Below are 14205 nucleotides of genomic sequence, written 5' to 3' on the forward strand. Positions count from 1 at the left end.
TACATCATTTCCATTCACTACAAGGAGATGGATCTTCATTTTGATACTAATCATGTATGATCATAAAAATGATCATGCATGTATATACATGTATATAAATATACATACCACAATAGAACTGGGGAATTTCAACTACCTTGACTTCAACTGGGATACAAACTCTGTAACAAATGGAAGATCAAACGCGTTCCTGATGAGTCTAGCTGACAACATTGTCATCCAAAAGGTAGAGAAATGAACTAGAGGGTCAGCTATACGGCAATTAGTAATAGAGATGAAATGATAGATGGAGCTGAAATTGCGGGAACTTTGGGGAGAGTGATCGTGTCATGCTGGAATTCAGCATAATGTAAGCACAAGTTATTGAACAAGGTCAAACTAGTATCTTAGACTTCAAAAGAGCTGACTTATAACTAAGAGACAGTTTAGGATGAATTATATGGATGGAAGTCTTAAAGGGTAAAACAACTTAAGATACTTGGGAAACCCTGAAAAATGAGTATAAAAGCCCAGTCTAATACCACAGATAAAGAAAACAAGAGACCTCACATGAAACCAGCATGGTTGCATAAAGAACTCTCTGACAAAATGAGGGATAAATATAAAAAATGGAAAAAGATATACATAATTAAAATAGAATATCAGCAAATAGCCCATATCTGCAAGGAATGAGCCAGGAAAGCTAAGGCTCCGAAAGAACTATGACTTGCAACAAATGCCAAAAATGATTTTTAAAAAAGTTCCTTTCAATATATATTGACAAAGAGATGACAAGTAGTAGGGAGAAAGTGGAACTACTGAATTCATTCTCTGTATCTGTCTTCAAAAGGAAAAAATAGTCCAACCTATCAAAAGCAGCACTGTAGGAGACAAAACAGGAATGCATGTCAAAATAGACAGAATAACTATCCATTGTAGAAGAGTTCAAATTGCCAGGACCAGATGGATTACATCCCACAGTTTTGAAGGAACTGGCAAATATGATTTAATGAAATCTTGAATGAATGAACGAATCCTGAATGAAATCCTTAAAGCTCCTAGGGCATAGAGGACTAGAAAAGAGCTGATGTGGTTCCAATCTTCAAAAACAATAAAAAGGTGGATCAACATATCAATCAGTCTAACATCAACACCTGGGAAAATCCTGGAAAAGCAATGGATATGTGAGCACTTAGAAACAGGCAAGGCAATTATTAGAAGCAAGCATGGGTTTCTTTAAAAAAGATCATTCCAGACAAACCTTATTGCCTTCTTTGACAAAGTGACTAAATTAGTGGATCAGGGAAATGCTGTGGACATAGCATACTCAGACGTCTTGGTCTACATTGACAAAGTAGACCATAGCCTACTTCTCAGTAAGGCAGAACAATGTGGGTTAGACACTACCATCACCAGATGGATTCTCAATTGACTGATCAACCACACCCAGCAAGGAGTCCTCAATGGAACTACATCTACATGGAGGGAAGCATGGAGTGGGATACCTCAAGATTCTGTCTTGGTCCTAATACTTTTTACCATATATACTGTATAGATGATCTAGATGAGGATATAGAAGAGGCACTCATCAATTTTGCAAATGACACCAAGCTGGGAGGAATAGCTAATACTTTGGAAGACAGACTTAAGACTCAGAAGGATCTTAACAGACCTCAGTAGTGGGCTTTAGAGAACAAAACATAATTCAGTGGTGAAAAAAGTAAGATCTTACACATATGCAAGAAAAGTCAAATGCACAGGTATAGAATAAGTAGCACCTGGCTCAATAGTAACAGTCAGGGGAATCTAGAGGTCCTAGTGGATCACCACCTAAATATGAGTCAGCAACTGCCCCCCAAAAAATCACTGTAATCCTAGGCTGCATCAACAGAGTGATAATATTAAGATCAAGTGAAGTGACAGTACAGCTTTATATTACTTGGTGGAACCACACTTGGAATACTGCATCCAGTTCTGGTCAACATGATATAAAAAAGATGCTGAGACTCTAGAAAGATACAGAGAAGAGCAACAAAAAGGATAAGGGCTCTGGATGGTGAATGGTTGAGGGAACTAGATATGTCTAGTCTAACAAACAGAATGACTAGTACTTGTGGGGCTATCACAGAGAGGAGGGTCGACCTCTTCTCCAAAACATCTGAGTGGAGGACAAGAAGTAACAGGTATAGGATCATTAAAGAGAGATCCAACCTAGAAATAGACAAATTTCTTGACAGTGAGAACAATTAATCAGTGGAATGCCTTGCTTCTAATATTTGCAGGTGCTGCATTATTGGATTTTTTCGAAAAGAGATTGGACAATCATTTGTCCAGAATGGTATAAAGTCTCCTATTCGACCAGGGTGTTGGACTAGAAGACCTCCAAGATCCCTTCCGACTCTATTATTCTATGTTTTATGTCATAACACAGTGCTGTAAGTTATATATTTGTACCAGGACTCAAAATGTAATGGCAATATTTACACGATTGTGTTATTACATACTTAGTTTTGCAGGTCATTTTGGCATCAATCCAGTTTGCTGAACATTGTGTTATTTATAAATCTGCTTCATTAGGGTGATTTGACTAAAATTGCATCAAGCAATTTTCACTGTTTGCAATAGAAAACTTACCCAAATCATTTGGAACATAGAACATAGGATTTATCACAGAGGCTTGGAGATGCTGCAACCTGCTTGCCATTGGCAGCTTGCCACAGAAATGAAGGGGGGGGGAGAACTGCAAGTGGAATGAGAGGGAGGGTTGCCAGGGGATGCCATGAGGAAACAAAACCAAGCCTCTGACTGTCCCATGAGAAAGTCTGGCTACTTCAAGGACAAGAAAAGAATGCCAGCTGCGAAGACAGGGACTGTTTCCCCAAACAATCAGTTAGCACCTAATTGGACACTTCTTGATAATCTGGGGGAGTGGGGGAGTGGTGGTGGAAGGGGACATGGAAAGGTTAACCATATACTTTGTGCAGGAAACCCTCAGATCCACCTTCGCTTCTTCTGTAACTGTTTGGCTTTAATAAAGTAAGCCTTTGGCTAGCCATGGGCCTAAGAGTCTTGCTTTCTAACTGCCCAGGTTGGGACAGTTGACACCTTTTTTATCTTTAGTCTTTTCTAATAAATGTCTAATGCTGAATTTTATATTTCTCTGTTCAGTCTGTTTACTGAGATCGAGGTACTGTATATCACTTGGTTAAAAAGTATGTAATTTATACATTAAGTCATCTTGAGATCTTTGTTTAAACTCATATAAATGCCAAATATTGCTAAAGTACATTAATTGCTATTATGCCATTTTATATATTATACAAATATTTTATTTATAAAACCATTGATATCTATCCCATTAGACTTACCATTGTAAATACAATTTAATAAATACTATAAGGCAATTAAACAATGCCATAAAAACAAGCACATATTAAAATAAAATTCAACTAGTTGTTCTATTTTGAAATAATAATTAAAAAATGTCACAAGCAAAGATTTCTTTTTTGCGGTAGTGGAAAAGTAGTTCAGTGCTAAATTGAGATTTCCTGCATTGTGCCAGTAGTAGCAAGTAAGAACGGAGCTCGGATTCGTAGTACATTTACCCAACAACTCAAAGAAATGGAACTCAGTCAGAAAACGTCACTTGATTAGAATGCTGCCCAGCTTTTGATTGGAAATATATTTTTTTCTAAAAAATAAATGGAACAAGACTGGCCTCTAAACACTGACAAATAGCCTGTCTTTTCTCAGGATAAGGAAAATAATTAAAGACTACTCCTGCTCAAATTGGATTAAAAAGCCACTGCAGTGTTTCAAAGAGGCTAACTGCCCCATGTGCTGCCTTTTGAGCATCATTATCACGCCTCTATGAACATTGTAGATGACTTAATTAGTTGAGTACAGTCTTTGCTGTGCAGGCAAAATTATGGGGAGTGGGGAATTACATTATTAGTTGAGAACAAAAACAAATAACAAAGAGAAAAAGCTATGGATGTAAACCTGACACAATAATTTTTACACACCACTTCCCTTAATTAACTTTCAAGTACTAGAATGAAAGTGTCAAAGTTTAAATAGAAATGTAAACAGGAACAACATTGTATATAGATGATATACAAAATCTGAAATACTGTTTTTGTGGTATAACTCCTTTCCATGTTTATTTTAGAAGTAGTGGTAATAGCCAATTTATGATTTACATAAAGCTACCACAATCTTACCACCCACTCATCTTTTTGCAGCAGAACCCATGTTGCAAATGCATTCCCAAGGCCATTCTCTTCCACAATAGTATCATTTTCTATTCTGGTTTCCAGGGAGTAGCATTGTAAAAATGGGACATAGCATTCTTCAGGTCAAACTCTGCAATTAGCCCCAATGTTTTGGGAAGATTAAGCAAATGATATTTTCCCCCATTGCTCTAAATGAGATAATGTTCAGTATTGAGGGACTCCTCCCTCCCCATCAAGTTTATGATCTTGACAACTGACATTTCTGGCCTTAAATTTTGTTTTAAATTAAGTTGCAAGGATTGGTGACCTAAAAGTTTTTCACTTTAAAAGGTTGTAATATATTTGTGTATGTGGTTTTATATTGCATTTTTAATATTTTTATTTCGTATGCCACCTAAAATTCATTGACCTTTCTGGTAGATAAATCTAAATAAATATATATACATGAATAAAAAATAAATAAAATATAGACTGATTAAATATATTAGCAATGAATCAATTTGTTTGTATGTATGTTGTCCATACTAGTTTTTACCTTCTGGATAAATTTTTGATATAATCTAAAATTACTTCTGAAATTAGCACATTCCTACCTTTTGAGGATGTAAGTGGACTAAAAGAATTGAAAACTGCAACAAATAACTTATTGTCATGCTCTGTTTATATAATATCCAGGTATCAAAAGCAGAAGGGATTCCTTAATGTGCTGTAACTGCTCTGCAGTAAAAGCCTTAGTTTCTTCACAGATATTTGGAACAAAAAAAAAAATCTTAAAAATATCTATACACATACACATGCATAGGAGATTAAAATAATCAAGTCAAAGAAAAAACAGCAGTGCTTTTTAAGCATCTGGCATATATTTGAAGGAAAGAAAAGGGGTAAATCTTTACCTCAGTCTCCAGGAACCTTCGTAAAGCCCTCTTTTTTTTAATGCTCTTACGTCTCACGTAAACTGCAAATGTAAGGCCCAAAATGACGATGATGAAGAGTCCTCCAATCACTCCGGCAGCACTCAGGGGGGTTCTGCAAATCAGAATCCAGGAAGAATGCTGAATCACAGGAATAAGACAGTGTGCATACTTTCAAATTAAATTTTAAAAATACATGTAAATTTATGAAATTGTGCAGTTAGTTTTGCTACATTCTAAATAATGCAACAACAGCAAAAAAAGGAGTGGTAAAGTTTTTATCACATTTGTTCTGGAATTTTTGTTGTTAGAAACACAAACAGCCATCATGCAAGCTTTGGAGAATAAAAAGGGACTAGATGAATAAAAAGACAGAGCACAATATAGTTTCAAAATACTTAACGAAAAAAGAAAGCTTTACATGAAAACACTTAATGGAGAAACTCTATAATGTCCAATATGGGTTGGGTCCCCTTCCCCTAGGGGACCATTTTCTCCAGGCAGAATCGACTTTCTTGTGAGCGCCACTAAGTAGACCAGGTCAAGAAATCATCTCCACAGGAAGGCTCACATTACTTTTATTGAGACTGCTTATAATAACAGAATCTTGCTCATCTGATTGTACTATACTGTCTTCTCCTCAGTGAATTAGGAGATGGGCGGTTCACTTGATTAGGACATTGGAAGTTAACAAGCCTGCATTCAAGAACCGAGTGCAAGTCCTTTCTCTTCTGGATTGATTCCATTATATCTGTATTTTCAAACCTTATTTGACTGCTAAAATTGAGGAGTCTGACTACTGTGTGAATATTAACACAGTCTCCATATGGCTCAGTTTTTGTACTTCAGCTCTACAGCACTGCTGTCATTAACATTCTTGTCCTTCATTTACCCATAAAAACAAAGAACACATAAACACAAAGAAAAGTTGCTGCCAAAGCAGATAAAGATTTTAACTTGATTGCTCTTTATCGATACAAGTGCTAGATGCTAACACTTGACCCATAACATTTATCCTTTCTAGTGTCACAAAGACTGTTTAATGATTTTGGATGCTGAACACCATCTGTAGTGGATGAGTTAATTAACATATTTCTTGCCTCATGTATTACAGTATTGTAATAGCTGTGATTGACCTTGATTCATATACATTCACCAAAACATACTAACATTATCATATTTAAAACAGAATGGCACTCTCCTTATCACTGGAAACTACAAAAGTAATCTGTGACTATGAATGGAAGACTATAAAAGTTAAATGCAAATGTTTTCCTCGCTCTTTTTTATAGTAATTTGACTCCTTCTATCCAGTTCTATCACCTACCTAAGCATTGGACAAAAGAAGAAATCTGATTTTGCAATTGCCTCCCATCTTTCTGCCAGCTCTGAGCCACACTATTTCTGATAATCCCAACCTGAGGACACCGTGCCTTAATTCCATGTCAAGAATTAGAAGAGAAAAACAGGTTTCCTGTTACCATCATAACACAGAGGAGCTACCTTCCCAAAGAATACAATTTAATTCATATCCTGCCATGACCCACAGGCAAAAGAAAAAGACTTGAACATTGAATGGGCTATAGATATGGGTTAAATCAATGGCTTTTTAAATGTTTGCAATAAACCTCTTACCAAGAGCCACAGTATGTCCCCAAATCCTTCTGTTAACCTTTTAGTTCAAGCATTGTCTGGGTGAAGTCTGGCAGGTAAGAGGAAAAGCTGATCTTTTAAATGGGGTGGGGGCTCATTCATATTTGAACTTCCCAGAAGCTTACCAAACAGGTACCCACATTTATATCTATATTACCTCCTACAAGCATCAACACACATCATTCTCCCACAGATCTATAGACACTTGAGTGAAGGGATGGTAGAAGTTGATAAACCATGAGATGATCTTCTTAACTGCAGAATCATATGCATCAGTGGTAGACTGATTTAAATTATGCAGATTTCATGAAAATACTTTAAAATGTGGTAAGCATGTGCAAGAAAAATTGTAAATGACATTGTACAATATTTGATTTGGTAGCACTGAAAATTGGAAAAATTAACAGACGAAATTTCACAAACTTCTATCACGTTTATCTGATTTTCTCAAAAGAAGCAGAGCTTAATTTAGCTTGAGTTAACCAGGTCAAAAAAATAGCTAAATCCTCTACATCGGTTTTTCAGGTGAAGCAAGTTTAGTCTAAGGAAAAGAACCATTTTTTTATATCTTCAGAATCAGAATCAGAATCAGAATAGAGCTGGAAGGGACCTTGGAGTTCTTCTAGTCCAGCCCTCTGCTCAAGCAGGAGACTCTATACCAGAGGTAGGCAACCCAAAACACTTAAAGAGCCACTTGGACCCGTTTCCCACCAAAAACAAAACACTGGGAGCCGCAAAACCCTTTTGATATCTAAAATGAAGATAACACTGCATATATCCTTTTTTACCTTTATTATAGGTGTGTGTGTGTTTGTGTGTATGTGTGTGTGTATGTGTATATGTATGTATGTATGTGTATACACACACACACACACACACACACACACACACAGAGGTAAAAAAGGATATATGCAGTGTTATCTTCATTTTAGATGTCAAAAGGGTCTCTCTCTCTCTGTCTCTCTCTCCCTCCCTCTCTATCTGCCCTTGGTCTGCCACTCCTCTTCCCTCCCCCCCCCGCTCTCTCTCTCTCTCTCTCTCTCTCTCCCTCTCTCTCTTTCTCCCCCCCCTCCTATCTGCTGCTCACCTGGCAAGCTTCAAGCTGTTGTCCAACAAGCAATCTCGTCTCTTTTATGACTCATGGACTTCAACTCCCAGAATTCCTGAGTCAGCCTAGCTGGGCTAGCTAGCTCTCTCCTGCCCTTCCTGCTTCCTGCAGAGACGCAGCAAAGGAAGGAGCTCCACCCAATAAGCTTTTCAGCTCCTCGGAGAATACTGTGAGTGCACTCTCTTTTACACATACACACAGACACACAGACACACACACACAAAAACACACACACAGAGAGAGGGGGAGAGAGAGAGAGAGAGAGAGAGAGAAGCGCAATTGCCTCTCTCTGTCTCTCTCTGCAAAGGCAGAGGAGGCTGGGAGCCACAGGGGAAGGTTCAAAGAGCCGCATGCGGCTCCGGAGCCGCAGGTTGCTGACCTGTGCTCTATACCATTTCAAACAAGTGACTGTCCAGTCTTTTCTTAAAAACCGCCAGTGATGAAGCACCCACAACATCTGAAGGCAAGCTGTTTCACTGGTTAATTGTCTTCACTGTTAGGAAGTTTCTCCTTAGTTCCAGTTTGCTTCTCTCCTTGGTTAGTTTCCATCCATTGTTTCTTGTCCTGCCCTCTGGTGCTTTGGATAATAAATTGACCCCCTCCTCTTTGTGGCAGCCTCTCAATACTGGAATACTGCTATCATGTCCCTTGTAATCCTTCTTTTCTATAGACTAGACCACTGGTTCTCAACCTTTCTAATGCCGTGACCTCATAATAGAATTCCCCATGTTGTGGTGACCCCCAACCATTTATACATCCCTGGGTGCCAGGGGCATGGCCAAAGAAAAGGGGGAAAAATGGTGGACAGCCTTGTTTGGTGACCCCCGTGAAATGGTCGTTCAACCCCAAATGGGGTCCCAACCCACAGGTTGAGAACCACTGGACTAGATAAATCCAAATCCTGCAATCGTTCTTCACTTGTTTTAGTCTCCAGGCTTTTAGTCATCTTAATTGCTGTTCTTTCTACTTTTTCCAAAGTCTCAACATCTTTTTTGTAATGTGGTGACTAAAACTGGATGCAGTATTCCAGGTGTGGCCTTACTAAGGCTTTATAAAGTAGTATTAATATATGTGATTTTGATTCTATGCCTCTGTTTATACAACCAAAGATTGTATTAGCTTTTTTGGCTGTTGCTACACACTGCTGACCCATGTTTAAGTAATCGTCCACTAGGACTCCAAGGTCTCTCTCATATTTACTGTTTTTGAGCCAGGTTTCACCTAATCTGTACTTATACCTTGGGTTTTTCCTGCCCAGGTGTAAAACCTTGCTTTTCTCCACATTAAATTTCATTTTGTTGGATAGGGCCCAGTATTCAAGTCTGTCAAATCTTTTTGGATCCTGATCTTGTCTTCTGGGGTATTGGCTATTCCTGACAGCTTAGTGTAATCTACAAATATGATGAGTTTCCCTTCTTCTTCATCTTTAATTTTTTTACTCAAGAAAAAAAAGGCAAAGATAGAAAAATGAACAAAAAGTTGCTTTCCAGGCAGAAACAGTCTATGATTGCCAAACAAAAAAAGATTATTTGCAAACTGAACCTATAACTTTTCCTCACATTGTTTTTCCTGCCTGAGACTTCTCTGTTATACATTCAAAACAAGTAAGGATACATCAGGCATGCTTTACTCAGTCATATCACAGGTGGTTCATTCTGTGTTTATTTTGGCATATTAAACAAAAATGTGCTTTGCACACACATAAGCACGTACCACATTGCACAGAAACATGTTATGTGCTAAGGGCTCAGTTTGCTATAGTGACATCCATTCTAGTGATTCAGCAGTAGCTCAGATGTGGTTGGCATTTAGCAGGTAGCAGGAATAGTCAAGTAAAATCAATCTGATGTTTTCTTCTACTATTATTTAATTGGGGAACTTAATCAAGTATGCAATATGCACTGCAGTATTGACGGAAAACAAATGATCATGTCGTGCTGTGGACATTTAACCAACTGATCAGTCTCACAGTTTAAATACAAAACAACATAATTTCAGAGTCTACTTTGTAATTTACCCAAAATTATATTGTATCTCACTCAGTTCCAAAAACTCAATTCAACTCTGCAAGAGGAAGTAAGCAGAAGAAAGCAAGAAAGGGAAAAGGCTAGAATCTAGGACGTTTGTGTGTATGTGTGTGAACACAAAGCTTGGTTCTGAGTACAATTTGGTACTCTCTATAAAATGGATTGTCAATTCATAATTTTAACTGAATCGGAGAAAACACAGTTCCTCTTACAACAACTTTTGCAATTCCATTGAACAGCATGGTAAAAAAACAGCTGCAGTTTTTCACTTTTTTCAAAAATATCGGATGCAGTCTGCAAATATATTTAACACTTTTGAGGGAATCAGATTCCTTTAAATTCTACAAAGAAGGAAGGGGGTTAGCTGTAATTAGGTTGCTTCTGGACATAATGAGGCAATGTTTAAAAGCACTTTCCTCTTATGATGATAACCCTACCAAGTTTTAAGCAGACAGATGCAAGGTGTTATGTAAAAAAACCTTTACAAATTTCAAGCAATAAATACAGAAATTAGTGTGCAAAATTAATAAAAAAATCATGGACATTACATAACTGCTTTGGAAATAAAGGGATTCTTTTTGAATGGAGTTGAATAGCATTTAGTCTAAAGTGCATTGCTTAAGCAAATATTTTTATTTGTCACCTAACATTTTTCAGTGCTTTCTTATGACTACAATTAACCAATGTATTACAATAACCATTCAGTATTCTTTATTTTGGAATGAGCATTTCTCAGAAACATTAGTATTGGAGAGGCCCTATGATCAGAAGGTAGACTTGACCTTCTCCCTCTCCATGTTGGCATTTTTATTTTCAGAAATGGAACTATATAGTACCTACGTATATAATACTTGCCTTTCTGCCCGTCTCTGAAGATTAATTGTTAGAAATTGCTCCACAGGGATTCCTTTTAATCCCATGAGTCATAGCTTTAGACCAGAGCAGTCCAACAAGATTCAGGATCTGGCTAAAGTTATGGCCTATTCCTGTTAGAACTAATCAGCTGAAGTCAGAAGGAATCCAAGTCAGCACTATGAAAGTGCTTGCTTTTTCTTTTTGCCTGGACAGAAGCCCCCTTGCATGCTCCCAACAATTACGTACGAGGACGCTTTTCCCTGTCTTAATTAGTTTGCCCTACAAAAGAGAAAGAAGTTCATGTCTCTCACCAACTACTGCAATGATGCATTTGCTATACATTTTTATACTGAAACTAATTGGCTTTAATCCCTACCTTCAAATAACAAGTGGCAGGCAAGTACACAAGCTGGTAGCCAGATTAAGTAGGACCAATGTGGCAATGAGAGCCAGTTTGACTAGCATCAGGCTAGAAATCAGGAGACTCTGAATGCTAGTCTCATCTTAGGCACAAAAGCAGTTCTAAGAAGGAGACAATGGCAAACCACCTCTGAAAAGCCTTGCCAGGAAAACTGCAGGACTTGTCTAAGCAATCTCTAAAAATCAGACATAATTGAACAGAGGGGGAAAAATGTGTAGTCGGCTTCCTATCTTCTCATCTCTTATGGGATGTGTGTATTCTATACAAGGAGTTGGGCATGGAGTACTGAACATGAGACAAAGGCTTCTATTAAGTGATCACTGTCTTCTACTTTCTGTCAGTACTGCTTTTCCCACCTAACATTATAAATCAAGATAATACATGTTTATATTCTGGGACTGTTATGATTTTTTTATTCTTCTTTTAATCCAGTTGTGCTTTTGGTTAGTAAAAACAAAAACCCTCTAGAATAAGTCATTCTAAGGATTCTATAAATAAAACATGAGCTATCCGAGTTGTTTCTATATTCTCCTCCATTAAGACTAAATCCAAACCCAATTTATATTAAACCAATTGAGGGGAATCAGAAACCTCAGCTGGCATTTCAGAACAAAAATCAATATTGCAATATGCACATAAAATATGCAAGAAAATTTGCCTTTGATTCACCTTTGTAGAAAAGTACATTCAGCAAATTCATATTTAATCCAGAACACAAGGATCAGAGTATTAGTATGTCTTTTCTGTAACAGAATCAAATTAACCATAAACTAGATGTGGTCACACTTTTTTTCTACTTGGGAATTAAAAGTGACAAATCCCTATACAGGTAACATACAACAGTTAATTTAGTGACCACTGGCACTGAAAAAAGTGACTTATGACCATTTTTCAAACTTTTGACTATTTCAGCATCCCCATCGTCACATAATCAAAATTTGGATGCTTGGCAACTGACTCATATTTATGGTGGTTCCAGTATCCTGGGGTCATGTGATCCCCTTTTGCGACCTTCTTATAAGCAAACTTAATGAGGAAGCCAGATTCACTTAACAACCATGTTAATTGAACAACTGCAGTGATTCACTTAACAACTGTGGCAAGAAAGGTAATGAAATGGGACAAAATTCACCTAAATGTTTCACTTAGCAACAGAAATTTTGGGCTCAGTTGTCATAAGTTAAGGACTACCTTTACATCTATTGCAGATCTGATACCTAATAGTAGCAAGGTACACTTAGAATGCAGTTTGTTACGTTTACAATGTGATGAAACAGTTTGAACACATGCCACCTGTATTTTGTTTCGAGGCGTTTAAACCTTATTAATATGTTATATTTGTCTTTACTCAACTTTGTTTAGATCAAATATTGATTTTTAGTTGAATATAAAATGTAACAGGCCACTCAAGCCCTAAATTATGTCTGCCTTAGAGTTCCTTCCAGCATACTTTTGTGTTAGAATTTTAACAATTTTCTGCAGAATGAACCAGTATTTAGGCTTGAACACAAGCTGCCCCTCCAACTTTTTTAAGTATGTGTAAGAAAAAAATCTTGGGCTCATTAATTTCAGTTATTCAAGGTAGCAGCAAAAAAAACCCAACCCAAATATGTAATATGTGATATGTTTGATGTGACTTTTGAAGTTATCACCATTACTGGTATAGTACAAGTATAGCATTCTATCTGTGTAAATGCCCTACATATCAAATCCAGGTGACTGTTGAAAAAGAGATAAAATAAAAGCCTGGTATAAATTAAGTTTATAGGCTGCCCAATATTGTGCCAGCAAAATGACTTGCTCAGTGGACATTAACTATCAAAACACTGTGATTTTTAAAGATATCTTCTTGTATCTGTGCAGTGTTTTTCACTGTGACAGCCCCCTTTAGAACATGTGTGTCACTAAATACAAACATTCTAGTTCAAGCATGTATTATGTTTATGAAAACATTTACTTTTGATTATTCATAAGGTTGTTTAAGCCATGCTTGTTTTATAGGGAATATTTATTACATGGGTTAAGTATTGTATATTACTAGGACATATACTCCATAACAGGAAATAGATAAATATTTTACATAAATAATATTTTACACTGGAAATATTTTTTAACTATGCCTTCTATGTGTCCCAGAAAAAAGACATACATAATTTACCAGAATTGTGATAAGGTTTTGGTTTCTTTCATTGTATTCATTTTTAGACTAATCCTATGCAGAAGTTAATGTTTCCAACTGAACTTATTCAATTATAAGCACAAATAAGTTGAAGATGTGACAATTTATGGAAATGTTAATGGTATAACCAAGGAATTGGGGTATTTTCATACCAGGATCTTCTACTCATAAATTATGCTTAGCCAAAAGTAGTTCCAAGCCTTTTATTTTTCTTTGCAGTATTTCAAAACTCACCACCTTGTACTGAGAATTAAAATTTGAACATTTGCAAAACACCCTTTCTCAATAACTAAATAAATGCAAATAGTATGCAGTTCCGCTGCAAATTAATTGATCCATTATATTCAATAGGTGTTATAGAACAGCTGACCTGTTCTGTTTCATGTCTTATGTCAGATATTGCTGAATGCTGATTACTGCATATCTTCTGTATAGAAGCTGCCAAGCATTTCTAATATCAAAGGAATTGTATGTCCATAGTGGAAAACTGTGATATTTGTTGCAGTCTTCCTTTCGCTTTCATAATATGCTTTGAATAATGATGTTTTTACATTATTATTTGGTAATAATTTTAGTTTCAACATTATACTTCCTGTTTGTTTGTTTGTTTGCTTATTAAGGCTTCCAAACAGGCTGTCCTCATTTAATGACCTAAGTGAATCCAGCAACTTGTTAAGTTGTAAAGCAAAGCAGTCAATAAGTGAAACCACAACTGTACTTATGACCTTTCTTCAGTTGTTCTTTGTGTTACAGATCTGCAAAGTTTGTAAATACAAGACTAGTTGTAAAATTACTTTTTCATCACTGTTGCCATTGTGAATGATTGCTAAATGACAA

General features: G+C 36.7%; 1 protein-coding gene across 1 annotated transcript in view; it reads right to left on the minus strand.

The window, feature by feature from the left end:
- Positions 1-14205, minus strand: part of ERBB4 (erb-b2 receptor tyrosine kinase 4) — a gene marked incomplete at its 5' end in the record, with an annotated part of 501305 nt that overhangs the window by 196006 nt on the left and 291094 nt on the right. The window contains one exon of the mRNA XM_039367010.1: positions 5108-5240. Coding sequence (XP_039222944.1) covers positions 5108-5240 — 133 coding nt within the window. The remainder of the gene's footprint in view (positions 1-5107; positions 5241-14205) is intronic.

This window comes from Crotalus tigris, unplaced genomic scaffold, assembly GCF_016545835.1.
Source record: "Crotalus tigris isolate CLP2741 ecotype Arizona unplaced genomic scaffold, ASM1654583v1 scf7180000020523.1239640, whole genome shotgun sequence".
In the NCBI taxonomy this organism is placed as follows: domain Eukaryota; kingdom Metazoa; phylum Chordata; class Lepidosauria; order Squamata; family Viperidae; genus Crotalus; species Crotalus tigris.